The sequence below is a fragment of the Budorcas taxicolor genome, chromosome 3 (genome assembly GCF_023091745.1).
Source record: "Budorcas taxicolor isolate Tak-1 chromosome 3, Takin1.1, whole genome shotgun sequence".
Lineage (NCBI taxonomy): Eukaryota > Metazoa > Chordata > Mammalia > Artiodactyla > Bovidae > Budorcas > Budorcas taxicolor.
The window spans coordinates 4,160,824-4,188,802 of record NC_068912.1 but is presented as its reverse complement, the minus strand read 5'-3'; the positions used below and the strand labels follow the sequence as shown (position 1 = coordinate 4,188,802).

General features: G+C 44.8%; 1 protein-coding gene across 1 annotated transcript in view; it reads right to left on the bottom strand.

Annotated features, from left to right (window-relative positions):
* LMX1A (LIM homeobox transcription factor 1 alpha) overlaps positions 1-27,979 on the bottom strand; it is a 171,755-nt gene that overhangs the window by 33,948 nt on the left and 109,828 nt on the right. The window contains exon 3 of the mRNA XM_052637803.1: positions 21,625-21,857. Within this exon, the coding sequence (XP_052493763.1) occupies positions 21,625-21,857 (233 nt within the window). The remainder of the gene's footprint in view (positions 1-21,624; positions 21,858-27,979) is intronic.

Below are 27,979 nucleotides of genomic sequence, written 5' to 3'. Positions count from 1 at the left end.
TTAGGTAATGAGATATGGCAATTATCTACCCCAGCATTTAGGTATTAGGTACAGAACTCACTGGAAACAAGTAATAAATTTCTATGAGCGGTCAGCACCATGGCCAGATCCAAAGGCCAGGGACAAAAACTGGAGTCCAGAAAAGACTTCAACAGAACTTTACTCCAGGGACAAGAGAGAGACACTGGACAACTGATCACTTTTACTTGCAGAGCCTCCCTTCAATTTCTCAATACCTATACTACTGTGTTACACAGAAACTAAACAATTAAAAGGGCAGATTTTGCCACATGCTGTGACAGCTCTCGGAGAAGGCAATGGCACCCCCACTCCAGTACTCTTGCCTGGAAAATCCCATGGGCAGGGGAGCCTGGTAGGCTGCAGTCCATGGGGTTGCTAAGAGTTGGACACGACTGAGCAACTTCACTTTCACTTTTCGCTTTCATGCATTGGAGAAGGAAATGGCAAGCCACTCCAGTGTTCTTGCCTGGAGAATCCCAGGGATGGGGGAGCCTGGTGGGCTGCCATCTATGGGGTCGCACAGAGTCGGACATGACTGAAGCGGCTTAGCAGCAGCAGCAGTGACAACTCTGCTGCTGCTGCTGCTGCTAAGTCGCTTCAATCATGTCCAAGTCTACGTGACAACTCTAGGAACAGTTAAAATTGAAGTGATCTCTGTACTTCTACAACCTGTCCTGAAAACAATCTACCGTATTTCATCAAATATAAGATGCTTTTAATTATATAATATGTTATTGTTTTATGGGCCACCAAGGAAAAAGAACTTGACCAATTAAAGTTTGATACAATGCTTTCTCATCATACCAACTGTGAGTTATGGTTCAATTTTGGATATATTAAAATACAACCAGTAAAAGTGTTTTAGAATATGAAATACAGCATTGGCTCTGCTTAGGCACCTAAGTTTGTTTAAGCAGGTAAACTGGCTAAAGGACTGGTCATTCTAGAAAACTCTCAGGCTTGGGGCTTTGGGGAAGGCATTCATTAATAGAAGTTATAGATAGCCCCCCAGTCATTTAAATTATTAGTCCCAAATATCTCTTTGACCATATCAGTGAGTCTTGCAGTGGGTGAGAGTCTAATACTAAATGTGCCTCCTCCAATAATTACACTGTGGCCTTGGATGAGGTACTTAATCTTAATTTCCTCAACTATGAAGTGATAATGTCCTAAGATTCATTTCAACTCAATCTTCTATGTTTTTAAATGAAAGGAGAAAATACTAACTAAACTACTGTCTGATTATGATCACTCAACTGACCAGCGGTACTCAATCAGGAATGTTCTGTTCCACAGGGTCAAATGTATGGTTTTTTCCTGCTTGTTGCAATAACTTGTGACCTTATGGGCATTTGGGCTTCCCTGTTAGCTCAGTTGGAGAAGGCAATGGCACCCCACTCCAGTACTCTTGCCTAGAAAATCCCATGGGTGGAGGAGCCTGGTAGGCTGCAGTCCATGGGGTCGCGAAGAGTCAGACACGACTGAGCAACTTCCCTTTCACTGTTCACTTTCATGCATTGGAGAAGGAAATGGCAACCCACTCCAGTGTTCTTGCCTGGAGAATCCCAGGGACGGGGGAGCCTGGTGGGCTGCCATCTATGGGGTTGCACAGAATCGGGCACAACTGAAGTGACTTAGCAGCAGCAGTTAGCTCCGTTGGTAAAGAATCCGCCTGCAATGCAGGAAACCCTGGTTGGATTCCTGGGTTGGGAAGATCTGCTGGAGAAGGGATAGGCTACCCACTCCAGTATTCTTGGGCTGTGGCTCGGCTGGTAAAGAATCCGCCTGCAACATGGGAGACCTGGGTTTGATCGCTGGGTTGGGAAGATCCCCTGGAGAAGGGAAAGGCTACCCACTCCAGTATTCTGGCCTGGAGAATTCCATGGACTTTATAGTTGCAAAGAGTTGGACACAACTGAGCGATTTTCACTTTCACGTTTACTGGCATTTAGTGCATGAAAGCCATAGATGCAAAGCAGCAAACTCACACCCAAAATGCCAGTAGTGCTCAAACTGAAATATGCTGACCAAGATCTTGTGCAAAGGTGTTTATGATGGCGGACAGAAAGCGCTGTGCTTGTGTTCTGTTTCCATTATGATCCTTTCTAATTTTATTGTAATGACTTAATGTCAATAGCTATACAAGAGAGATCGGAGAAGGCAAGGGCACCCCACTCCAGTACTCTTGCCTGGAAAATCCCATGGACAGAGGAGCCTGGTGGGCTGCAGTCCATGGGGTCGCTAAGAGTCGGACACGACTGAGCGACTTCACTTTCACTTTTCACTTTCAAGCATTGGAGAAGGCAATGGCACCCCACTCCAGTGTTCTTGCCTTGAGAATCCCAGGGACGGGGGAGCCTGGTGGGCTGCCGTCTATGGGGTCGCACAGAGTCGGACACAACTGAAGCAACTCAGCAGCAGCAGTAGCAGCATACAAGAGAGATAGCAAGATTGTCACTCAAGCAATGCCTAAGGACCACCACCCCCACATTGTCTCTCAAGATGACCATCTAAATCTTAACATTCTCCCAGGAACTTTTCAAGTTTCAATTTTCCTACATGCATAATGAGCTCTACACTCAAGGTGATGAAGCCAGCCCTACTTTTAAGGCAATAACTTCCTTCATGAGTTGAAATAAGTTTCCCACTGCCTTATCATATTCACTGTTCCGGACACACACATAGCATTATGACTTACCTTCCAGCTGCTCCTTGGTGGAACATGTTGAGAAGAATAAAGGAACCTAGAGAACTTATAGATCAATGCCCTCACACTGCAGGTAAGAAAATGAGCACCCCTTTGGTGAAGGAGTGTGTCCAAGGTGATACACCTAGTTATAGCAGCCTGCAAATAGGCATTTAGTCTCTTGACTCAGAGTCCAGAGCTTTTCCCCACACCAAGTGTCCAGCACAGTTGTTGAGAGAAGGAAAGTCCTGAACAGTTCTGAGTCAGGCTTCTGCTCAGCAGATAGGTGAACACCTCGGCATAGAACTTTGTTGACCTACTGCCCGGAGAATGGGCTACTCTTCCCCTGACACACATGCAAATATTGGATTGGCCAAAAAGTCCATTTGGATTTTCCTATAAGGTGTTACAGAAAACCTGACCATTTTGGCTGACCCAGTACTTCAGTATTTCCTAATAATTATATCCTTGCATACTTGTCTGCATGTTTGCTCAAGTAGTCGTGTCTGACTCTGCGACCCTATGGACTGCAGCCCACCAGGCTCCTCTATCCATGGAATTTTCCAGGCAAAAAGTACTGGAGTGAGTTTGCATTTCCTACTCCAGGGAATCGTCCCGATTCAGAGATCAGACCCTTGGCTTCTGCTGCATCTCCTCATCGCAACCAGTTTCCTTACCACTGCTCTACCTTGTCAGTATTGTGACATCAATACAATTTTGAATCTTCATTCAAATTTTGCTAATTGTCTTTCAGCGGCCTCCTTCTGGTCCACAGTCCAACCCCGGGACCCACAAGGAAATCAGCTGCTGTGCCACCAAAACCTTCCCCAGTCTAGGACAGTTTCTCAAACTTTTACTTCCATGAAGATTCACTCATGAAAAATACAGGCCAGTTATTCTACAGAACATCTTCCAATTTGAGTTTGTCTGACGCTTCCTCATTATTCATTTTAAATCGTGTATTTTGGGGCAGGAACCACAGGACTGATGTAGAAAAGTTCTCTTCTTGTTAACTCTATGTGCTCAAACTGACGAGTTGAGCACCAACACCCGTAACATTTGTTGATAAAAAGTTTTCTAAAGTAAATTATGCCATCTTTCTGGTTCACAGACTAGAGTTTATAGACCTAATTGGTCTTTTCTGTATGGTTCTTGTTCTTTCAGTAAGTCCTAAAGGGTATTGTTTTTAAACATAAACAATTACTTTATACAACTGCAAGGGTAGAAAGTATGTAAGACAGGGCTGAGTAGGGACTAACCCTGGAAAAAACATTATTTCAAGGTTATTGCTTGAAATAAATCTTTAATACCTGTTTATTTTCTGATTCATTCATTCTTTATACTAAAGGAGAATTTCAAATAACATTCTGCTCCACTGAGAGTTCAAATCAGTTGGGTTCCATTCAGCTGTGTTTGATGCAAAATTAAAACAGTTGCTATATCTGAATAACCCTTTTCCCTTACTTAACACTGATATAATAGGCATTTTAACCTGTCCTGAAAACCATAAATTGTACAGCTTATAACTTGAGAATTCTAGCCTTTGAGATTCAAGTTTCTCCCAACTTTCTGGAACCTTTAAGGATTATAAACCTGTTGTTACTGAGACTTTGCTACAGAGACCACACCAAAGGCGTGCAGTCTGTCACACACATCTGACAAAGCAATCTCAAGGAGGAGCTCTCAGACAAGAAGAGAAGCCTCCTTCTGTTGTCCCACTGTCCTTGGGCACATCCAAGGTTAAAAAAAAAAAAAAGAATGAACAGGGTGAGGAGGGCTCTGTAAAACCTGTCTCCATGGACCACGGTACACGGAAAGTCGGGGCTATGCCCCTATCCCAGGGCAGCAAAGGCTGAATATCAGGGTGTGCAGAGGCCTGAGGGAGCCTTGATACTCTTGGGGAGATGTCCAACCCTGCTGTGAGCCTTTCCCTTTGGCAGGTACCGTGTCTGGGCTCAAAGACCCAGGGTTCATTGAAGAGAGGGAGGCATTTCCATTCTCTTTCTCAACCCAAGGAAAGCACCAGAAGATGCCAGTGCATGGTTCTATGAGTCTTTAGAAGGGAAGACCCAGTCTCCATGGATCTCTCTTACAGATAATATGGAGTAGGTTATGGCATCCCAGAGAACCGGGAGACACTAGCAAAGGACAGACTGATGGAGGGTGAATACTTCCTCGTACTTTTTTCAGGGTAGGAGATATCTGATATCATCACCTCATCTGCTTTGGAGGAGGCATATACTTCTGCAAAGGTAAGGAACTTTTCAAGTCACAGTTTGTTTATGAAGAAAATAAACACAACTTAAAGCATACTACTCCTTTCACATGAATCTAAACAAATTCTGGGGAAAGTGCTAGACCCAATGTCACATTCCCTTTGGCACATTCCATTTTGCAGGCATTGTGTCTGGTGTCCTGTGTCCCTCCTTTGAGGGCCTGAATTCCCTCTCATCACACCCCAGCTGTTAGGTGAGGTCATGCCAGCTGTGGTTCCTTGCATCACTGTCAGGCTGCCTAACATACAGCTTCTCAACCATACGAAAAGGACACCTGTGAGTCAGGAAGATGTCCTTGGAGTGTCGTTACTTCTTGGATTTACTCACTCTCTTTTGTCAGTGTATGGAATGGATGTCGAAATGACCAGCTAAAGTCCCCGGTATGTATGTATGATGACAAATTCTCTTTAATGAGAACTTACTTTGTGTCAGACATCACAATAAACACATTACTCATGTAGTATTATCTTATTCAAGCCTTATAACAGCCTGTTTTTCCCAAGTAGGGGAAGGGGAGCTCTAAGTTCTTACCCAACATCAGTACTTATCAAATGGAAGAAAGAGAAATTAAATCCAGGTGTGCATAACCTTAAAGCTTTTGTTTTAAAACAATACATTATCCGAATCACTGATTACACTTGTCCGTGTCAATTTCTCTCTTCTCTAAAATCATTCAAACACCTAGAATATACATCAAATCATCAATTTATCCACAGACAATACTTCTTACTCACTGAATGATTCTAGTGTGTTGGAGCCCATCTGAATCACAGAGACGGTGTCTTTGTATCTTTAATGTTCCCTGAGTGACCAGTCCAAGGCTGGCCACAGAGGTTGGGCTTAAGTGTTGCCTGAATGAATGACACTGGAGATGATTTGCAGAATGAGTGTGTGTGTTTGTGCGAAAACGTGCGTGCACGATTCACACCATAGAATCAGAGTTAGAAGGAATTTTAGAAACTGTTTTGTCAAGCCTTAAGTCCTTTCATATCCATTCATTCATAGTATGATAGGGGATATAGCAAAAGCATGGACAAACAGAAGACTGCATTCATCAGAACTGAGGTGAGTGGGACAGGGCAGAAGTCTCACGGTATCATAGATTACACTAGAATGAAAAAAAGTTGAGAATCAAGGCATAATCCTTCAAGGCTTAAATTACTGTCTGAGTCCACATGTTCCCTGGGGGAGTCAGAACGGCCCACAGGTGTCCTGGATGCAGACACATCAGTTTCCATGCACAACGGCCCTAACAAGTACTGCTTCTGCATGGGCTACCGTCATTTATGGCTTGTATCTGGTGGGCTCTGCTCTATGGGCTGTTCCAGTCCACTAGTTCTCAAACTTTACAAGGCAATAGACTCACAGATTGCTGGCCCCACCCCTAGAGCATCTGATTCAGGAGATCGGAGTAGAGTCTAAGAATCTGCATTTCTAACAAGTCCCCAGGAAATGCTGACACTGCTGGTCCTGGGACATACTTTGAGAACCACTGTCGCACTTGATGTTTGTTGCTGCTATTGTTTGTTTTCCCATGCAAACTCACACAACTGCAACAGTGGAGACGTTGGTGAAAACCTACCTAGTTGTAAACCCTCAGCTTTTCTGGGGTCCTCAAATGCACACCTGACCTCCCTCTTGAATTCCAAAGAGATGTATTCAACTGCCCACCAGACATCCACATCCATGTGGCCCACAAAAGCCTTCACACTCAACATGTTCCACCTGAATTCACTATTTAGATCTTTCCTTCTTTTCTGAACTTTCTATCTCTGCTTGTGACATCAACATTCACTCAATTTAGAAACCTCAAAGTCATCTTCAACTTCAGCTTTTCTTCTTATATTTAATGTCATTTAATTCTAGAATGTAAGCTCCCCAATGGCAGATATTTGGTCTGTTTTGTTTACCATTATATCTCCAGCACTTCTAAGTGATGCCTGGATTCACTGGGTATTGAAGGAATGAATTCCCTGAAACTTCTCTCTAATCTGTGCAGTGGGTCAAGCCTTATCCCTCACCTGTACCATGACAATAACCTCCTGCCCAGCCTCCCTGCCTGCAGTGTTATGTCAGCTCCAATCCTCTGTACTTCTATGTTGAAAGCACAAACTGAGTAACATCACAAATGTGATGTTACAAACTTCTGATCAGACTTTGCATAACTCTCAGTATAAGGTGCTATACAAAACAAGTAAGATACTGTACAAAGCTCTTCACACTTTGGCATCAATCTTGCTGTTCACCAACACCAGGATCTCAGTCCCCCAGATGAACCCTACATGCCAGTCTTCCTCCCATGCCAGACACAACCTTATTTCCGTAACTCTGTACATACGAAGCTATACCTTTCTAACAATGTACTCGTCTGCCTTTCTATCACCTGAAAATGACGTACTCTGTCAAGACCGGGTGACAATGTCACATCCACTATGAGCATTTTTAAAAACAGTTCCTTGATCCCTTTGCCCCAGTACACACATATATACTCCAAGGGGAATTACTGATCCAATCTCGATAACAATAACCTTTGTATCTGCACTATAACATATACCCAGACTATATTTTACGGTGATTATTTTGTTACAGCAGTATCTTATCCACAGAAGAATCTGAGTGCTTATAACACAGAGGCTGTTTCCCTTCCTCTTGTAATCACTAGTATCTAACCCCGAGTCTGACAGAGAGAGAGGTCCTCAAAATGTTTGCTGAACTGGCCTCAATTTAATTTAGTTAGCATCAATCAGAGAGTAAGGAATAAACAAACGGTCCTGGACTTAGTGAGACTAATTCTCTGAGGTCTTCACCATCAAGGCCAAGCTGAAGACTAAAGTAATTACTTGGGTAGATAATTCATGAAAGAAGGAAAACCATTTGCATTTGAATGCTCTATGGAGGATTTTCTGCTTGTTGATGTTTCTGGAATTTTTCAGATAATGGCTTCAATTCTTTGATTCTTTCTTTAGTATAGAGAGTAGGCCAGAAAGTTAATCTAGCAATCACTCTCCCATCTTAAACTAGGCAACTTTCAACCAGTTATGCTGAACAGAAAGTGTCCATAAAACCAGTAATATATATACATATTATAGAATGCCAGAATGTAGGGGTTGAAGGGTGTGCAAGGTTCAAATTCAGCCCTCCAAAGAGTTCCGAAAGAACGCCAGTTGGTGTTAAGTTGCTTTCCTGCTATTTTAATAACCTCAGATGTGGCTACCATTTATTCATGCCCTCAGAAATTCTCAAGGTCGCGGAAGGATGGGGGAAGGGGGAGACAATTCAGTAAGTGATATCTGTAGCCCAGTGTGCAGGAGTCCTGTGTCCCAGGAACAAAATCCAATCCAGGACGCATAGGGCGCCTGGGAACCACAGGGGACGCCCAGTTTAGGTGGCAGGTGTCTGTGCGTCTGTCTCCTTCTGAGTGCACGTGTGCGGGCAGAGGGCTAAGGGGTAAGGTCATCTCTGCCTCGAAAATGCAACAATATGCCCGCCCCTCTTAAAACAAATACACACACACACACTCTCACAGACGCAAATCCCCAGCACCTGCTTCGGAAGGCCCTCCCTCCAAGGCTGGCCGGGAGGGGGCGGGTGGGGAGGGCAAAGGCGGCCTCAGCAGAAGAGCGCGGCGGATTTGCCGTGGCATTACTTTTAATTAACTCTGCCGCGGGGGCGGGGAGCGCAGGGTGGGCCCTAATCCCGGGCCCGCCTGACGTCACCTGGGAACGCGGCGGCGCTGGGCGGCGGGGACCGGCGACGACCTCGCCGCGACCCGGGCGCGCCTCCGCCCGCGCGGGGCTTTGCTCGGCGGGAATTAAGGAAAGGAGAAATGTTAGTACACTTTTAATTGGAAACCGAGTTCTGCTTTCAGAGCGGCTTGTTTACTCAGGACTGGGCATTAGAACTCAGGGGAGGCTCTAATTGAAGTGACGGCTTTGGAGATTATGGGGAACATATGGCCCTACCGCCGGGCTCTTTATCTGCATTTTCTCATAAAACTGCCGTCGGTGTGTGTTTCTGCGCTCGCCCTTGTACGTTTCTCAAGGGTCTGGGAGGAGCGGGTGAATACCCCGCATGGGCTGGGACGCCCGGCACCTTGAGCTCCCTCCTGGCCCGATGGTACTGGGAGCCCTGCCTGGGCTCGTTGGCTCAGCCTGAGCACTCGGAGGGGAAAAAAAGAGAGAGAGACCGTGAAAGAAAGGGAATGGGGCTGGTGAGCATCTAGCAGGGGGCGTCACTCAAACTGTTGTGAGCTGACTGCAGGAGGGAGTCGCCAAGGTGACGGAAGACTCCCACCGTCGCCGCCTTCCTCCGAGGGCCGAGAGAGGGAGCCTCCTCGTGCCTGGTCGCGGCCAAGCCATACACAGAAGGGAAGTGAGAAATCGGGTGTCTTGGGAACAGAACGACACTTCTCCCTGTCTGGCTTGCATCAACCAACCAGGCAATCAGTCGATCTATGTATACACCCGTGCAGCCTCCAGCACCAATCGCCGTCCCGTTGGTTACCACCCTCCCCACTAGATTCTTACTACATCTAGAGGTGCCAGGTAAGATATAGGGCACAGTTGAATTTGAATATCTGAGAAACAGTGATTTTTTATGATAGAAGACATAGTCATACCAAAAATATTACTCACTATTTATGGGAAATTCAAATTTAACTAGATTTTTTAATTTGTTTTTTACTAAATCTCACCACCCTTCTCACTCTGCTGAAAAAGCTGCCTTCTGTCTTAATTCTAGACTCTCTCTGGTTCACAGCCGATTGACGAGCCCCCACTCTGTCCCCCTGAACTTCACCTTCAGCTGGACCTGTGACTCTCAACCTTGAGTCGGTACATCAGACTCGACCAGGGAGCTTTCACCCAGACTTACTAAATCCTCAAGGCCCACTCCACAGGAATCCAAAGTATTTTTTTTTAATACATAAGTAGAATAAGTCATATAGAGCGACTACTTTGAAGAGTAACTCTCATTTGAACAATCTGGTGTATCTATTTACTTGGCTATGGCTATGGTCTGTCTCCCCTCCCCTGCCCCGCCCCACCGCCTGTTAGAATATTACGGAAGAGCAGAGCTCTCAGTGCACCACCGAAAACAGGCTGCTATACTGTGTGCTCCACAATATTTGCTCATTAGTCAAACCTCACACACGTCTGTATGTTCCCCCATGCCCCAAACACCGTCCTTGCCCAAGGCAGGCACTCAGTACATTTCTGTGGATGAAATGGATGCTGAGTTGGTTCAGTCACTGCTTTCCCATCCTTATGGATTCCTAAGAAGGAACACCTGGACACTCACCGTGAACACCAGCTGGGTCCACTGATCCTCCCCAGTGCACACATGCACATGTTACTCAAAACCCTGCTCACACCCCCAAGAAGAAAAAAGCATGGCTCTGGATCCTGGTGTGCAGAGCTGGATTTAGACAACTAAGAGTCCAAATGGTTCTTAAATCCTCAGCCTTCCATATACTTGCACAGCATCAAATATACACGTACTCAGAGGAAGCCATAACCTGGTTTGCCACCAATCCTCAGTAAAGTGGACTTTGGGTTTTTCCTAGGTCACCACTACCAGGGCACATGGAAATACTGGAGGTGATTTTTCCTTTTGCTTAATAAAGCTTCTTCAGACTCAGCATGAAAATTCTTGGTTGGAAATCTACAAGTTGATGGGCTTAGCCAGAATGCCAGTGCAAGAAAACCAGTGTCTTTTCTGTACTTCCTCCCCATCTTTCCTATTGATACATGATAGTAAAGGAAAGTGAATATCTGATTATTTAGCTCAGGTCATGAAAGGTCAAAGTCATGGGTTGGCTCTGCATGGCCAGAGATTTCACCCCTAGCATACATCATTCACACCTTAAAGCCCTGCCCTTGTACCCCAAAAGGAGCCAATAAAAAGGTAGATAGAAGCACAAATTTCATCACTGCTACTAGAAAAACAAACCAAAGGGCATTTCTTCTGAAAAGGGGGTTATAACGGATGGTAGGATATTCCAGGTCAGCCTGTAGAAGCCTGTTAGAAAAAGTTTTGATGTGTACTGACTTATTCCACCATTGTACTTTTATCCATTTAATTCACAAGGACTCTGGTTTGCATAGCTGATAATTCTCACCTGCACAAAAAGAGCAACTGGTTTTTCCTGCTGTCATCAAATAAGTCATAGGGAACGGAATAGAAATTTACTGAGTAGTTGTAAAACCAAACAAACAAAAAAACAGTATCTTAAGCAAACTTTTAAAGTACTTTCACATTCACACACCATGTTTGCTTTGGATCCTTGCAAGCCTCCTACTTCCTTATAAAAGGTGTGCATGGGCTATACAGTGATAGGGGTTAATTATTAAAGAATTAGGGGTTAGGACAGAAGGCAAACTTGTGATAGATTTGAAAGAGTGGAGACTCAATTAAAATCTCCTTGTTTTTATCACTTTATCTCCTTGCTTTATTGCTTGTTTTTATCGTGTGTGAAAAGATACTTCAGTTGGGGTCTCTCAGGTAGTGAGTCCAACCGAACACCTGGAGCCCTGCCGTAACCAGCAGGAAGAACTGTCCGTGAAACATGAGAACAAAATTTTAATATACGTGTACATATTTTTATTAACCAGGCAACACAGCCTAATGCTTAATGAATCTGGGTCTGGAGCTAGTTTGCCTGTGTTTGAATGCTGGCTCTTTTCATTACTAGCTATAGAATTTAAGAAAATTAATAATTTGTCCATGCTTATCTTCCTAATCTATAGAATGGAAATAATCATAACATTCCTCATCAGCTTGATATAACAGTTAGGTCAGTTCATTCATGTAAAATGCGTACGGCAATGCCGTGTGCAGAGTGAGGGTCCATAATTGATAACATCATCACCATGCAAAGATCACAATGATCAACTGTCCACTGACCAACTGTTTTTCTTACAGGGGCTGTGCAAAAGAAATTAATGCACACAGAACACTGTTACAGATGAAATATGATCTGCAGCCATTGTGCTCATTTTAAATTACGGTTTTTAACCAAAATTACTGAGAGCACATATCTGAAATTAAATTACAGTTCAGTGGAAAAGAGATAATGCATCATCATCTCAATTTATGTATTGCCTGTAACTTTTCAAGCACCGAAGATAAACTCTGCCCAACTCACAGTTACAGCAAAGGCTGAGTATCAAGTGTCCTGGCTTGGTAATTGCTAGAATTAAGTTCTTATTTTGGCTTACCTCTGACTCAAGTATCCTGTGTCCTTATTTCTCCATCTATAACATGAAGACAAAACAAATACACCAGAAGACAAAGGTTCAGAAGAGAAAAGAAGCATACAGCCTCAGACTGAGGGCAACAGATAATACTGGTATCATGGCTGTGATACTAACAAGAGACAAAGCTTGATTTTGGAAAAAAAAAATACCTGAGAGACTCAGGGAATTATATCTGCCTCTTGCATGCTATCCACAGATGCCAGATTAATAAATCAAAAATGTCCATGAAGACCTTTGTGCTAGTCATGATATAAATATGTGTGCTCTTCATGTCTCCTTAATAATACCAACAAAACTGAAAACAGATAACAGGTATCACATGTTTACTCTGTGCAAGGCGCTGAGCCAAGTCTTTGGGGCCAGACGATATTTTCTGTCTTTGGTTTTAGTCTTAGCACCTGACACAGTGTGGGTGTATGCAGAAGATTAAAACCTTTACTGGCCTGAGATTCAAAGGATTTGTAGTGCTAAAACTTGGGAATAGGTTTGAAAGTAATTGCCCTGTGAAGCAGTATTTTTCAAATTTCAGGCCACCATCCACAAATAGATTATGAAATTAATAGAGTAGCCTAAGACTAGAGCTAAAAAACAAATGTAATGGGTAATATCAGCATGTGGGTTAAGCAGTGAGTCAATCGAGGTGTTGAATCTTTATTTTACATACACACATGAATGTATATGATAGGGCATGACTTTTAAAAAGTATTTCTACTGAACCACAGTTAAATTTTTCAAGAAAATGCTCTTGTAGAGGAATCTTGAACACACTGCTTTACAAGAAAATATAAAACAGAATTTAAATGTATTTCTTAACAAGAATAATGTTTACCTGAATATTTTAACATCTACTCAAGATGTTTTGGTTTTGCTTTTATTTTTGGTGGCTCACCCCCTTGTTTCTTAACGAAAAGGGTGACAAGGCTGATCTCTAGGCTATGTCCCTTTTCCTGGCTCTCAGCCCTTGTATATTAACAAGGTTGGCCTCATTGTCCCCCCAGTATGGGCACTGGCTTTGAGATGTTTTTCTGAATTCTGCCCTTTTTTCTCTGCAACTAAAACACAGCATTTAGCACAGAGCCGGACAAAGCATAGGGGTTCATAAGAAATATCTGTTGGATTAAGGTTGGTTAGGTGGCTGCCTGAAGGACAGAAATAGATCATGGCATGTAACAGAGCAATGCTAGGAGGCCCCTGAAGGAATACAATGAATTCTCTAACGGGTAACTGTCCGGCTTGGATCCTTCCCAGACTCAAAGATGAGTGCTACAGGAGAGAATGGGGGCTAAGCTCAGTACGCCCTTCCCATTCTTGCTTGAAATGCCTACTCAGTCCCAGAAGTGACTGCAAGACCATTTCCTCCTGCTCTTCTGAACTGACTTTCCAGGGTGCAACGCTGGATCTAACATGCAGAGACTGGAGAGCACCTCTGAGACACGCTGGCCCAAGGAGTGAATTGATCCCTCTCCAGTCCATCACCCCAGCCACCCCAAGTGACAGGCCCGCCCTGAGGTGCCCTCAGGTCAGCTATCCAGAAGCATCTAAAATAGAAGTGCAAAGACAGAAGATGAGACGTTTGTGAAACGATAGATCTTTGGGGAAGTAAGCTTATGAGCTGTGAGCTATCCAGAAGTATGCTAGCCTCTGCACCAGCAGATAATACTGCTACTATTTACTGGTTATAAGCAAGCCACTCTGACTTCTTGCCTGGAGAATCCTATGGCGGGCTCCATGGGGTCAGACACGACTGAAGCGACTTAGCACACATGCACCAAATGTCAAACCGCTGATACCCATTACCTCTCTAATTTCGTACAGCAACTCACAGAAGTATTAAAATCCACTTTTACTGATTAAGAAATAGAGTCCTATAGAGGAGAAGTACAAGCAAACCTCATTTTATTGTGTATCACTTAGCTGCACTTTGCAGATAATTGCTTTTTTAACAAATGGAAGGGTTGTGCAGCCCTACATTGAGCAAGTCTATCTATGCTGTATTTGTCACAGCATTTGCCTGCTTCATGTCTCTGTCACAGTTTGGTGATTCTCACAGTGTTTCAAAATTTTCCATTATTATTATATTTGCTATGGTGATTTGTGATCAGTGAGTTGTGTTTTTAGATATAATGCCACCATACACTTAACAGACTACAGTACAGTGTGAACATAACTTCTACATGCACTGAGAAACCTAAAAATTCTTGTGACTCACTTTATTGAGATAGCCGCTTTATTAAGGTGGTCTGGAACCGAACCTGCTATAATTTTGTAAATCTCCAAGCTGCGATTTTTACCAAGCCTATAATTTTTCCCAAGGTCACAATGCTTGTGAGTATAGGCACAACTTAAATTCAGACCTGTCTAACTTTAGGTCCCAAGCACTTTGTACTACAATGTGGAGAATGAGTCTAACTTAAACACCCCGCTGACTTTTCCTTGCGTTTTAAAATTCATGACTATGAACTGACAAGATAATCCCATAGGACAGTGGAGCATTTTCCAGAATTCATGAGGTAGCCACTGACTCTCTATTCTATTTACTGAAGAACAAGAAGACTTCCAAGACAGGCTGGAGTATTTCTGTAATGAGTTAAAAAAAAAAAATCAATTCCAAGGTTGTAGAAGGAAATGAAAACCAGCATCTAAATATTAGTAGTAATGAACCTGACTCAGAAGAGGAGAGATGTATTCCACAATGAGTTCAGTAAGAGTCATCTGAATCATTCCAGGCAGCAATATCCCACATCCTAAGAAAAATTAAGAAGGAAGAAGGATTCACAAACTCTGGTATGTGTGAGGAATATCCACTCCTGCTCCAGTAAGAAGAAAGTCATACTGGAGGTTAGTGTTTGTCTGACAGGGATCGCAGAGGCTAACGTGCACAGGACAAACGTAACTTATTCACATGATAGATACACATTTACTGGGTACCTACCGCATGCCAGGCACTGCATTAGGACCAGGTGGATGCAGACCGTAAGGAGAGAGGCACCATACGCCTTTCAGTGCAGTCCAGACCAGCAGATCAACAGAGGCTGTTGATGGAATTGCTGTCATCATCTACAACATAATGCTTGCTTTGAAGAAAGGTTTCTCATGATGGGACTTCATGACCCAGGCTTCTTCTGGGAAAATCTCTCTATACAAGCAGAGCATCAGAAAGAATCCTGCCTTAGGCTGCTGACAGTTTTAACTTTAAGAAGGACAGGCCAGCTATTCTTGGAGTTTGGTCTGACCAAGGAAGAGCTGGTAAACCAAGAGGGTGTCATGGTTTGAATCCTGGAAGGAAATCCTAGACAAGGAAGAAATCCTGAGCACAATCTAAAATGCATTCTCTTCTTCAGTTCAGAAAATTTTAAAATGGTAAGCAAACAAACCCCACAACAACTAAGCAAAGAAACAGATTGGTCCCATGGTAAGAGATGCTAAAAGGAAATAAAACATAACAGATACAGCTGGAGGGAGGGGCAAAAAATGAAATCCTGACTAGGCATTTCTGGTGATCTCAAAAATGAAGGAAAAAGGCAATTTAACACAAATAAAACATAAAACTAAATGCAATGTGGTATCCTGGATTGGATTCTGGAATGAATAAAGGCATTAGTAGGAAATATCTTGAAACTGAATAAGCTAGAGTTAATAGTTCCGAACCAATGTTAATTTCTTGGTTTACATGGTACATTTATCAAAATGTACATTTAAATGTAAAATGTTGACATTAAGTGGAACGGGGCAAAGAATGTATGGGAATATCTGTCCCATTTTGCAATTGCTCTATAAATCTAAAATTTTATTTCAAAATTTTGAAAGTTTTAAAAAACCACTATACAAGACATTCTTAGATGAACTCTGATGTTGAAAGAAATGTGACAATAAGAGGGTTAGATAATTAGGAAATGCAACACGGACAAGCCAGGAGCCATGATTGCACATAGTGAGCCCCCAAGTCCCCACCTTCTTCCCTGGGTCAAAAAAGCTAATGACATCAATAGAATATGATGTCCCTGACAAGCAGTAATAATAACACAGTGCTAGTTCAGACTACATATGGAAGATTTTATACCCTTCTGGGTGGCACATTCTAAAGAGAATACAGTATTTTTATAGATAGAGTGAAGAGTCTTTTCTAAGGGATAGTGAAAGAATAAGGAAAAAAAGAAAAGATTTAGGGAGCTGAAGGAACTCTGTGTCTAACACATGTCAGGGAGACTACTGTATTCTCTGAGTTCCTGAAAGAGGAACTAATGCCAAAGCTAGTGTTATACATGGAAATAGATACTTGGGTTCAATGGAACAATTTGACAATCCACACTCAGAATGTGAGGTCAAGAACTCCCTGTGGTTGGCCAGGCTCAAACAGAGGTTGAATGAGAGTTCCTGGTGGGTGTCTGAAGTGGATAGTCAGGGAGATTATAGTTCTAGTTCCAGTGATAGCTCTAGTTCCAGCAATTTAGTTCCAGTAATGCAGCTTATAGCCTTTTTGGTGCCTATTGACTTTACGATCAACTAAAACCCCATGTGAAATTCCATGGAAAGAGGCCCTGTAGCATATAAATACTGTTGAATTTTGGAACGCAGTGGTTAGATCTCATTTTGCTGACTCTGTACTGTTCTGGTAGCTTGTCAAAATCCTTTCGAACACGGCAAATATCAGCTGCCGCACCAGTGTTCCCTGTCAGGTTTGTGTCATCTGCTAACTGAATAAACCTGCCTTCAGTGTCTTCAAGTTATTGATATAAATGTTAAAGAGGACAGTCATTCAGTCATTCACTCAATAAATATTTATCAAGCACCTACAATGTGTAAAGTGTTCAGGACAGAAATGAGAGGAGAAACCGTATGTGTATTGGGACAGATCCTAAAACGGTTTGCTTTCTCTAAAGCGCTAAGATGAGGTGTACTTCTTTCTTTGAAGATTTAATTTAACTCATTAGGTATTTATCGATCACTTTTTTCTTGGCATCAGCTAAGCCTTCTTAAAGGAACAAAAGAATTAAAATTTGCAACCCTATTCTCAAGAAGTTGGTCCTCTCACTAGTAATTCTGGCTTTGCGGCTTTTATGCCACAAGATAGGCAACATTTATATTCTTGACAAAGTGAGTGGTAGACAAGATATTTGATTCTGATTAAAACCTTAATGTCATTTTATTTAAAGCTCCAAAAAACAATGATAGATTATTAGAGCTGAAGCGGGCAACAGGGCATCATCTTCCCTACCCACCTAGCCAATATTACTTTCAACAACTACGGTCTGATTCTTGAGCAGTTACACTGTTGTTGTTGATCAGTTGCTAAGTCCTACCTAACTCTTCTGCCACCCCATGGCAGGCAAGAATACTGGAGTAGGTTGCCATTTCCTTCTCCAGAGGATCTTCCTGAGCAGGGATTGAACCCACGGCCCCTGCTTTGCAGGCGATTCTTTATCGCTGAGCCAGCGGGGAAGCAGTTATACTGTGTTCAGTTCAGTTCAGTCACTCAGTTGTGTCCAACTCTTTGTGACCCCATGAACCACAGCATGCCAGGCCTCCCTATCCATCACCAACTGCCTGAGTCTACCCAAACCCATGTCCATTGATTGAGTTGGTGATGCCATCCAACTATCTACACTGTGATAGACCTAATAATTAGAATGACATCATAACATTCCCTATGTCAAGTCAAAATTGCTTCCCTTTGTCTCTTCATCTATAGTATAAACCCTCCATGGTTTTTGTTAAAGAATTAAATGAATTCTAATTCTTCTCTTTGAAGCTAGGTAAAAAAAAAAACAGGTTTGGTCCAACCACTTGAAGTCAATAATTGTTTCTCCACTTAGTCTCTACTTTTCTAGCCTAAGGATCTACTATTCCTTAATTTGACATGGGTTGAGGACTATTCTTGTCATTTACAGCCTGACGCCATGCTTGGCATAAAGCAAGCGCCTAAGATACACCTACTGAGCAAGTACATGAACTGGAAAGCTCCAGTCTGTCAATATCAGCCTCAAGAACAAATGCCTGAAACTAGGAAATATATTGCTAAAAATGTGGCCAGAGAAGTGGACTTGTTGACCTACTGCAGTTAGCCTGCTCTGAACATTATACTAATTGACGTATAATTGACTTACAATGTTGTGTCAATTTATGCTGCACAGCAAAATGATTCAATTATGCATACATATGTGGTGATTTAGTTGCTGAGTCGTGTCCAACTCTTGTGACCCCATGGACTGTAGCCCACCAGACTTCTCTGTCCATAGGATTTTCCAGGCAAGAATGCTGGAGTGGGTTGCCATTTCCTTCTCCAGGGGATCTTCCCGACCCAGGGATTGAACCAGGGTCTCCTGCACTGCAGGCAGATTCTTTACTGACTGAGCCACTGCTGCTGCTGCTGCTAAGTCACTTCAGTCATGTCTGACTCTGTGCGACCCCATAGATGGCAGCCCACCAGGCTCCCCCATCCCTGGGATTCTCCAGGCAAGAACACTGGAGAAGCCCTGTATATACATATACATCTGTGTGTGTGTGTGTGTGTGTGTCTTGTGTACAGTGAAAGTTGCTCAGTCATGTCTGACTCTTTGCAACCCCCTGGACATTCTATGGAATTCTCCAGGTCAGAATACTGGAGTGGGTAACCTTTCCCTTTTCTAGGGGATCTTCCCAACCCAGGGATCGAACCCAGGTCTCCAGCATTGCAGGCAGATTCTTTACGAGCTGAGCCACAAGGGAAGCCAAGAATACTGGAATGGATAGCCTATCCCTTCTCCAGCGGATATTCTTGACCCAGGAATTGAACCGGGGTCTCCTGCATTGTAGGCAGATTCTTTACCAACTGAGCTATCAGGGAAGCACGCACGCATACACACGCATATACACACATATATACAACATATACACACACACACACACATATATATATATATATACATTCTTTTAAAAATTCTTTTTCTTTATGATTTATCACAGGATATTGACTATAGTTCCCTGTGCTATACAGTAGGATCTTGTTATTTATCCATTCTATATACAATAGCATCATTTGTTAACCCCAAACTTCCACTCCATCCCTTCTCCTTCCAACCTTCCCCTGGGCAACCACAAGTCTTGAACCCTGCACTTTTAATGGTGCTTAGATCCAGCTTCTTTTTGTCTTTCTGTGTGGGGAGGAGGCGGTACACTAATGACACACTGTCTGTGCCCGATTAAAATCTATAATTGGAAAACAGTCATCAAGAGTCACACAATTGTGTACCAAGAAAGGCTAGACCACAGCATTTATTTCCGTGTGAGAAAGAATGGTATGTCCTTCTGGGTCTGCATGTCTTCCTAAGATCATGCTGGTATTCTGATCCCCATAGCACTTAAGCCCCTTGTGAATGTGAAGATTTTGCAATATGGTGCAGAGGAGACCCAGCAGTTGGGTACAGCATGGCACCTGAGGAAAAGACAGGATTAGCTGATCTGCTAAGCAGCTGTTTAGAATGGGCTCAGCTACCCCAGAGTGAGATGTTCAATAGGGAGAAACTTCCCCCAAATTAAAACATACAAGAAAAGTTAAGTCCAATGAACCCAACAGAAGCTGGGATTGTCCTGGTATCAGCTTACCTGAGGCTGCAGAGTCAGGCAAGAAGAACCAACCCTCAGGAGGGAAAGGAAACGAAACACAACTGTGATGACGATGCCAGCACCAGCAGGCACTGGCACTTACTAAACTCCAGATTGTTAACATACATTTATGCTTTATTCCCCAAGCTAAGACACCATGATCACCATTAACACCATGATCACCACAACACCATGATCACCATTCTACAGCTATAAAGATGAGGGCTTAGAGAGGTTCCAAAACTTGCCCAAAGTCTCGCAGATCTAAGTGGTATACCCAAGGTGAGGTCCCCAGCTGACTGCCTCTCAATCTCTTGAACTCAAGCATCACCCCACAGGGCTTCTGTCCCATGTGTTTATTTATCCTTTAAAACAGATTTTATCAAGCATCCTCAGCATTCCAGGCCTGTGCTAAACCCTGCACACACAGTGGTTAAAAAAAAAAAAAAAGATAAACACAGTCCCTCATGGCATTTAGTGCTCTGGCAAGAACAACAATCAAACAAGCAACCCCAATCAAGTGGGATCCATGTCACGGCAGGAGAGTTTAAGGGTGAACCCCCCAGGCACAAGGGAATAAGACTCTTCCCCCGTGAAGTCAGTCTTAGAAAGAAGCTTAAGGGATACGCTGGCAAGACTAAAGAGGGAGTCAGAGAGTCAGAGAAGAATTAACTCTTGAGGTGCGGAAGTCAGTGGGAGACGCAGATATGTGCTGGATGTGGAGGGAGGGGTCAGAGGCTCCCATGAGGCTGAGGAGATGAGCACAGTGAGGTTCCCGAGGCCATGGTGAGTGGTATGGAACTTGACTAGGACTGGCAATGGCAAAAACTGCTAAGTTCACAGGGACATGCCCTCATGCGATTAGTAGATTCTTCCACGAAAAGGGAGGCCAGGTTAACACAGATGTTGCCCCGTGGGACTGACACCCTGGGAAGGCATTCCATGCTTCACTTGGGCAGTTGAAATTTCTCGGGCCTTGTGAAACCCAATCCAAAAAGTTTCTGAACCTCTCCAGGGAGGGTGTGTGAGTCTTAGGTGAGTGAAGCCAATATATTCTAGATCCTTTCTTTATGTAACCCACCAAACCTTAGTTAAAGTCCAGCTTTCCCACGTGACAGGTGAGGAAACAGAGGCTAGAGCAGTTCAGCATGATTGTGGCAGACGGAATGACTGGTTCCCATTGATCATTCTCCTTAATAGTTTTATGCACCTCTACCCTGTCAGGGCCTTGAGGTGCTTGCAGCGTATTTCCCCTCCCCAGAGTTTAGGTTTCATCTAGTTTGATTTGAGCAGCACAGTGCTAGCAGCCGTCATATGAGTAGAGGTTTTAAATGTGACTGAACGGTGAAGCATGCCTTCCTGCATTTCTGCCACTGCCAGGAGACCATGCCTCATAGCTGCTGCTTCTCAAGCCTGAACCCCATCACACAGGGCAGACTTGCACCTGGTCTGTAGCCTAGAGCTAAGGTCAGCAGAGGTCAACAGACCCCAGGAGACTTGAAGACTTTCAGTGCAAAGCAGAGTCACTTCCGTTTACCCAGAGACTTGCAAATGTGTGAATAAATGTTTCTGGTTATATGCCAAGGACTTTAGGGGTAATCTGTTACACAGCATCATCACAGCAATACCTGACTGATAAGAACTTACTCTGAACTTATAAAGAAACTTGCTGGAATGCACAGCACTGCCCTGTCATGGAACCAGGGTGCCTTGGTGGTGGCCTTCTAAGGGAGAAAGCAATCTACACTGCCGCTACAACCCACTCTGCTAGCCCCTGGCTTCCCGCCCACCACACATCACTCACCTGAGTCTGACGCTGCTGGGCTCACCAGGCTGAGCAGCTCCCGCTCCTTCTCATAGTCCCCTTTGCAGAGCAGCTGCCCCTCCTTCAGCACAAACTCATCACCCTTCTGGAGCTGCCGCTCACAGACACAGCAGCAGAAGCAGCTCAGGTGGTACACGCTCTTCTGGGCCCGCATAACAAACTCGTTGGGTGCGATGGCCTCAAAGCAGCCCCCGCATTTGACAGCAAACAGCCTAGCAGCAGGGAAAAAGCAAAGCAAGGTCTGTGAGAAAGACGGCTGAGGCCCAAGCCTTCCCTCAAGTCAATCGCGAAAGGAACGTCAAGAACTGGGATAAGGAGACTTGGAATGGAATAGGCTTTAAATCTAGCTGATGTTATTCCCAGAGGAGGCTGAACCAAAGAATTCAGTTGAGTTACTCTCTCAAAGGCTTAAGAAAAGGCTGAGCAGCCTTGGAGGAAATGTGAGCTAAAGCCCAGAGTGTATTTGGTGTGGTCCGTGGCAAAGTGTTCCCAAAGGATGCTCTACAGATTGCTGCCAGGCAGGCTGCCCAGGGTCCCCAAGGGCCAACTATTCAAACAAAATAACAATAACAAAAAGGTCCAGGCCCACTCCAGTCGCATGCAAATGGATGGGACCCAGAATGTGAGTTTTTAACAAGCTCCCCAGGTGTCATCTAGTTTTTGAGAGAGAAACTGCATCCCAGCTCCCGAGCCTGATATTCAGTGGATTCAGCGCAGCTTTCAGGACTTTTATCTCATTTCACTTATTTTCAACCAGCCATGAAGAGGGTGCCCATCTATGCCAGGAGGAGGCAGTAGATACTAGTGATATAAAGGTTAATGAGATAATTCCCTTCCAGAAATGAGCTCAGGCTAATAAGAGAGACAGACATGTCCAAATAACCAGAGGGTTCCAAAACACAGAAGAGGAGACGACTGACTGTCAGGGAGTCAGCAGGAGAATCTGCATTTTTTAGCACATTCAGTAAATCTTGGTCCAGAGCATTATTCTATAGACAGGCCCTCCACCATGACAGCCTACGTGTGGCCAGTCCTTTCACACACTCACTCACTCGTTTAGGCTTCTTTCCATTCATTCTTTCATTGATTCGGAAGCACCCACCACACACTACACCAGACACCCTGTATCTTAACAGCGGGTTGGGGGAAGGAAACCCTGCCCCAGCAGCCTTCAGGTCCTAAGAGTCTCCTGGAGTGTGTGTTGCAGGCCCCAAGAATACAAAACAGAGTCCTCATCCTCAGTCTGCATCCTCTGTTACAGAGCTCCCGTAACAGTGAGAGAAACCGCAAACGAAGAAACAAACAGATCGTGTCTACCCAGAGGGATTTACCTTCAGGGCACAGAATATAAGAATGATATGAAGTAGTGCTTCATGAACACAAAACGGGTGGCACAAAGCCCTAGCCTCTTTGTAACAGTTAATCACGTCTCCGTCCTGCAGCTATGCTAGTAGAGGACCACATCCGTACACGTGCACAGTGTTTTCATCTTGGCAACTTCCTGGACAAAGGGAAGAGTTTTGAGGGTAGAGTGGAGAAGTGGGTAAGGAGGAATTATCAAGAAAGGAACTGGCACAAGAGAGAGGAAGGCTGGAGTCTTCAGGTGAAGGAAACCGAGGCCTGGAAAAGGGGCTGAAGCCGCCTCCTGCGAGTCTGCTAGGGAACAGCCTCTCTGGACAGTGGCCAGCCTGCAGGGGACTCTGCACAGCTCGGGATGAGAAGCACATATGCAGTCTCACTCTTAACCTGGACCTCGGGCCCCGACACCAGCCTGCCCCCTCCCCTTGACCACTGGACGCTCATTAGAAATGCCCATCCTAATATGCCTGCCTTCTGCCTCTCAACAAAGGAGGGTGAGGTTGGGGGAAACGGTTCAGGGGCTGCTGTGGCTCTTTCACCACTAAGCAGGTATGTGACAGCCCCCTATACAGAGCTCCAGGTCTCCGCTGCTCTGCCCACGCCCTCTCCCTTCCCCCATCTGCTCTGGGTGGTTCTGCTCTTCAAGTCGGAACTTCAGGGCACACCCGACCCTGGAACGATGGCCTTTACTCCCCACCCCAATGCTGGATGTCGTGTATCAGACAAAAAATCCACCTAGTTCATCCCCAGCCCAGAGTCCCCAGACACTGTTTGCCAACTTAAGCAAACAAATCAGGGCTTTAACAGAAGCTGGTCAAACGCTCTTTGTCCCCAGGCTCTCCTTCTCCTCCCCTTCCCCGGGAAGGAACTGTCAAACAGAATCAAGGCAAACGCTCCCGGGAGTCAACAAGCTCTTGAGAATCCACAGTCACAGGTGGTGGCATCTGTGCTTGTCTAACTTCAACCCTGTTAATCTCCTCCTCTTTCTCCTCCCTTCTTAATTTCAACCCCCACTCCAAAAACTTCCCCCAAGTTGGAAAAGGGAGGGTTGGGGGGAGCTCAACAAAGAAATCCCACCATATTGACTCGGGAACGGCTGGAGGAAGTGGCGGGAGTTGCCTGGGCTCCGCTCCTGTAACGATCATGATGGGCAGGGGTGGGGGGTATAGAGACCTAGAAGGGGGGGCGGTCCTGTTTCTCTGCATCGGCTTCCCCACTCTGGGTGAAGACCAGGTTGACCTCACCTAACTGCTTTTCACTAACCTGAGGGCAACGCAAGGAGAAAAAGCACACACAGTCCACCACCTGTGTTCCAGATGTGTACACAGCTGCACGGGTACTACTGTGGGCCCAGCTGCTGACTGCACACTTCCCACAAGTTGTTGTCTCTCGGGCTCAGACAAGCAGAGAAAAGGATTTGTTCAAAAGTCCAGGTCGTAATTAAAACACAGCCTATCTCTTCCCAATGCCCTGGATGGCGGCCCCCACGGTGACTTCACCCTCTGAATGCTAATGAGACTTCACTCCGGGTTCAGAGCCTGGCAGGCTGGCTGTGCCCTGGAAAGCTAAGCCTGATTTCCAGAAATGTCCAACTCTGCTGGGCACATATAACAACTGCCAACTTTGCCCACCACTGGACATTCACCCACTCCACTCCTGAAGGCTCCGTAAATGATTCTTTACCTCTTTGTTACATCTAATTCCCTCATTTGTAAAACGGAAATAACAGGTTCTAGCCGGTGGAGACATGTCCAGGGCCCAAGCCCTCTGTTAAGAGTTCTCCTTCCTCTATTAAATGTCCTTTGTCCTCCATGGGGCAGACATGGGGGTGGAGCACTAAATAAGGCCACGGTGTCCTCAGGGAGCTCACATTCTCCATCAGGCTGTCAACAAATGACCACAGGAGGCTGTGTTTGGGGTATGCAGGAGGGGCCCAGCCAGAAGAGCCCCGAACAGCCCTACCCAACTGGCTCGGGCTAGAGGCCAGGACATCGTCCTCCTCTTCCTCCCTCCCTCTGCATTTAGCTCACCTCCTCCCTCTGGCCCTTTCCTGCTCCCACCACAAGCAGGGAAGCCAAGGCTGCCTGAAGTTCCATTCCAGGTCTTGCCTATCTCTCTCCCCGAACAGCCACAGCTCTAAGATGCACACTGGTAGTTTTGGTGAGGGAGCTGGAGTCGAGTCCGCTGGCTCGGCCACTTCCAGGCAGTCCGTGTGGGTCAGGGCTCATCATGTAACCTCTGGCATCCTCAGTTTGCTCCGACGATGATGCCTACACTCCTGGATTACTGGGGATGAAATGCCAGCAGGACCTGGAGGCCCGTAACGAAGGGCACGATTCCTAGTTCTTATAACGTGCCTTGCCTCTGTCTTTGACCTTTTTTTCCCCGCAAAGGCGGCTGTCTGTGCTCAAGTTTCCAAGCTGTGTCCTGAGAGATGGCTTCTTCCCTGACGGCAGGAGTCCTTTCGCTGACTCCTCCCGGCTCTGACATTAGCACGACCTCCTCTTCAACGTGTGCAGCACTGACCCAAAAGAACGGGGGATGCATGGCTGGCACAGCGGACATGCAGAGCACACGCCTTAGACAAGGCATGTCCTCCCACCACAACGCACTGAGATAATGCGACAGAAATAAGGTATCTTGTATTAGGTGCCATGCAGGGCAGCAAAGAAGAAAATAGAAGGTGACCTGATTCAGGGAAAGGACCCAGGACTTCATGTAGGAAGACCTAGGCTCCAGGTTTCTTTTATCAAGAGGCCTCAGAAAAGACACTGTCCTTCCCTGGGCCTGTTTTCTTATCTTTAATGAAAAAGTACTGCCCTGTATCAACCGTTACATCGAGTTCTTAGAGGTCATGGAAGGGGTCAGTCTCTATTCTGCTTGTCTCCTTTTAACCAGAGAAGCCAGCTAAGTCCTAAATCCAGGTCTCCAGATAGCGTTTCAGCATGACAGGGCCTTACTATGTTAATTCTCCAAACAAGATATTTTCCAGAAACATATCATTCATAGACATACATACATACATATGTAGGTGTGTGTGCACATATATATTTTTTGTATATCTATGAATGTTATGGTTCATTCACAAATATACATATATCTGTGTATATGTATACACAAATATACACACACACACACACATAACAGGTAAGGCAAGAAGAGGACATGTGTGAATGAACACACAAACACACAAAACATACATATGCAAACACCAGCTAAAACCAACAACTCACTCACATATCTCTCTCTCTTCCTATCTGCATAGTATAAATACGTAAGTACTTCCAGAAAGGATTTGCGTTATATACATACATGTATATATATATAATACAAATTTTCAAATATATCTATTTCTAGAAAAGATCTCATTTTGAAGATAGCAAAATACTCCTAAGGTACATTTGAAATCCATTAGGCTGGATAATTTCTTAACTCACTCCTATTTTCATGATTCATGCGTTTATTATAGTGTTGAAGATCCTACTCTGTAGGTAAGGAGATGTTTCCAAAGCAGATATGAAGGCTTGCCACCTGAGAATCTCCTAGAGAACACGCCTACGATGATAAAGACAGACGCCAGACCTCCCGGAAGCAACAGCACACCTTGCACAGCCGGAGTTATGGCAGAAAGATGACAGTGTTCTGGATCCTGTGTGGGCACCTGGACTTTGGTGCTGGTTATGCGAACGCAAGACAATCACTCCTCATTATACATACTGGGGTTCTCATCACTAGAACATCTTTCACTCCCAAATTATTTTATTACAAAGAAAGAAGCTTATAGAAGATAGAAGAAGAGGAAACTGGTCTTCATTAAATCCTGCAGTATTTCTTATATTCATTTCCTCACTAAATTTGTGTAGTAATAGCAAATGCTGCTGCTAAGTCACTTCAGTCATGTCCGATTCTGTGCGACCCCATAGACAGAAGCCCACCAGGCTCCCCCGTCCCTGGGATTCTCCAGGCAAGAACACTGGAATGGGTTGCCATTTGCTTCTCCAGTGCATGAAAGTGAAAAGTGAAAGGGAAGTCATCGCCCAGTCGTGTCCGACTCTTAGCGACCCCATGGACTACAGCCTACCAGGCTCCTCTATCCATGGGATTTTCCAGGCAAGAGTACTGGAGTGGGTTGCCACTGCCTTCTCCTAAGTAATAGCAAATAGAACTATTTTATAAACTCACAGAGAATCTCACCAGCTCAACTTTGCTCATGAAGCCTCTCTTCCATGAGAAGGAGAGACTCTGGAATGGCTGATTCTTAAGTTCTTCCTCATATATCCTCTCTGGAGAAGGCAATGGCACCCCACTCCAGTACTCTTGCCTGGGAAATCCCATGGACGGAGGAGCCTGGTAGGCTGCAGTCCATGGGGTCGCTAAGAGTCGGACAGGACTGAGCGACTTCACTTTCACTTTTCACTTTCATGCATTGGAGAAGGAAATGGCAACCCACTCCACTATTCTTGCCTAGAGAATCCCAGGGATGGGGGAGCCTGGCAGGCTGCCATCTATGGGGTTGCACAGAGTCAGATACGAAATGAAGCGACTTAGCAGCATATATCCTCTCGAGCACTCCTTTCACAGGAGAGATAAACAGATCAAGCAGCTACTATGGTGTTCTAAGCTCCTGACAGGTTTCCTGGACACACCCCTGGCTTTGCAGGAGGTTCTGAGACTCTGCTGCCCACATGCAAGCGAAAAGCAGGAGTTAGGAACCAAGTTGATCCCTTCAAGTTACTTGGTTATTGGGCCCCAAAGTATATGAAAGGATCTGTGAAAGAGGTCTATCCTCTACAGAGTTGTATTAAGAACAAACAGTATCCAGAAGATGTTCTTAGACCTAACACCCCCATGCCCAAGAGTCTACTCTGATTCCAAGATGATTGGGAAACAAGATGATTCTTGCAGGAACCCCAGTCACTGGGGCATGTGGTGGGTCACTGTTTCCAAGGTATAGGCAGAAATGCAGGTCAGTGGG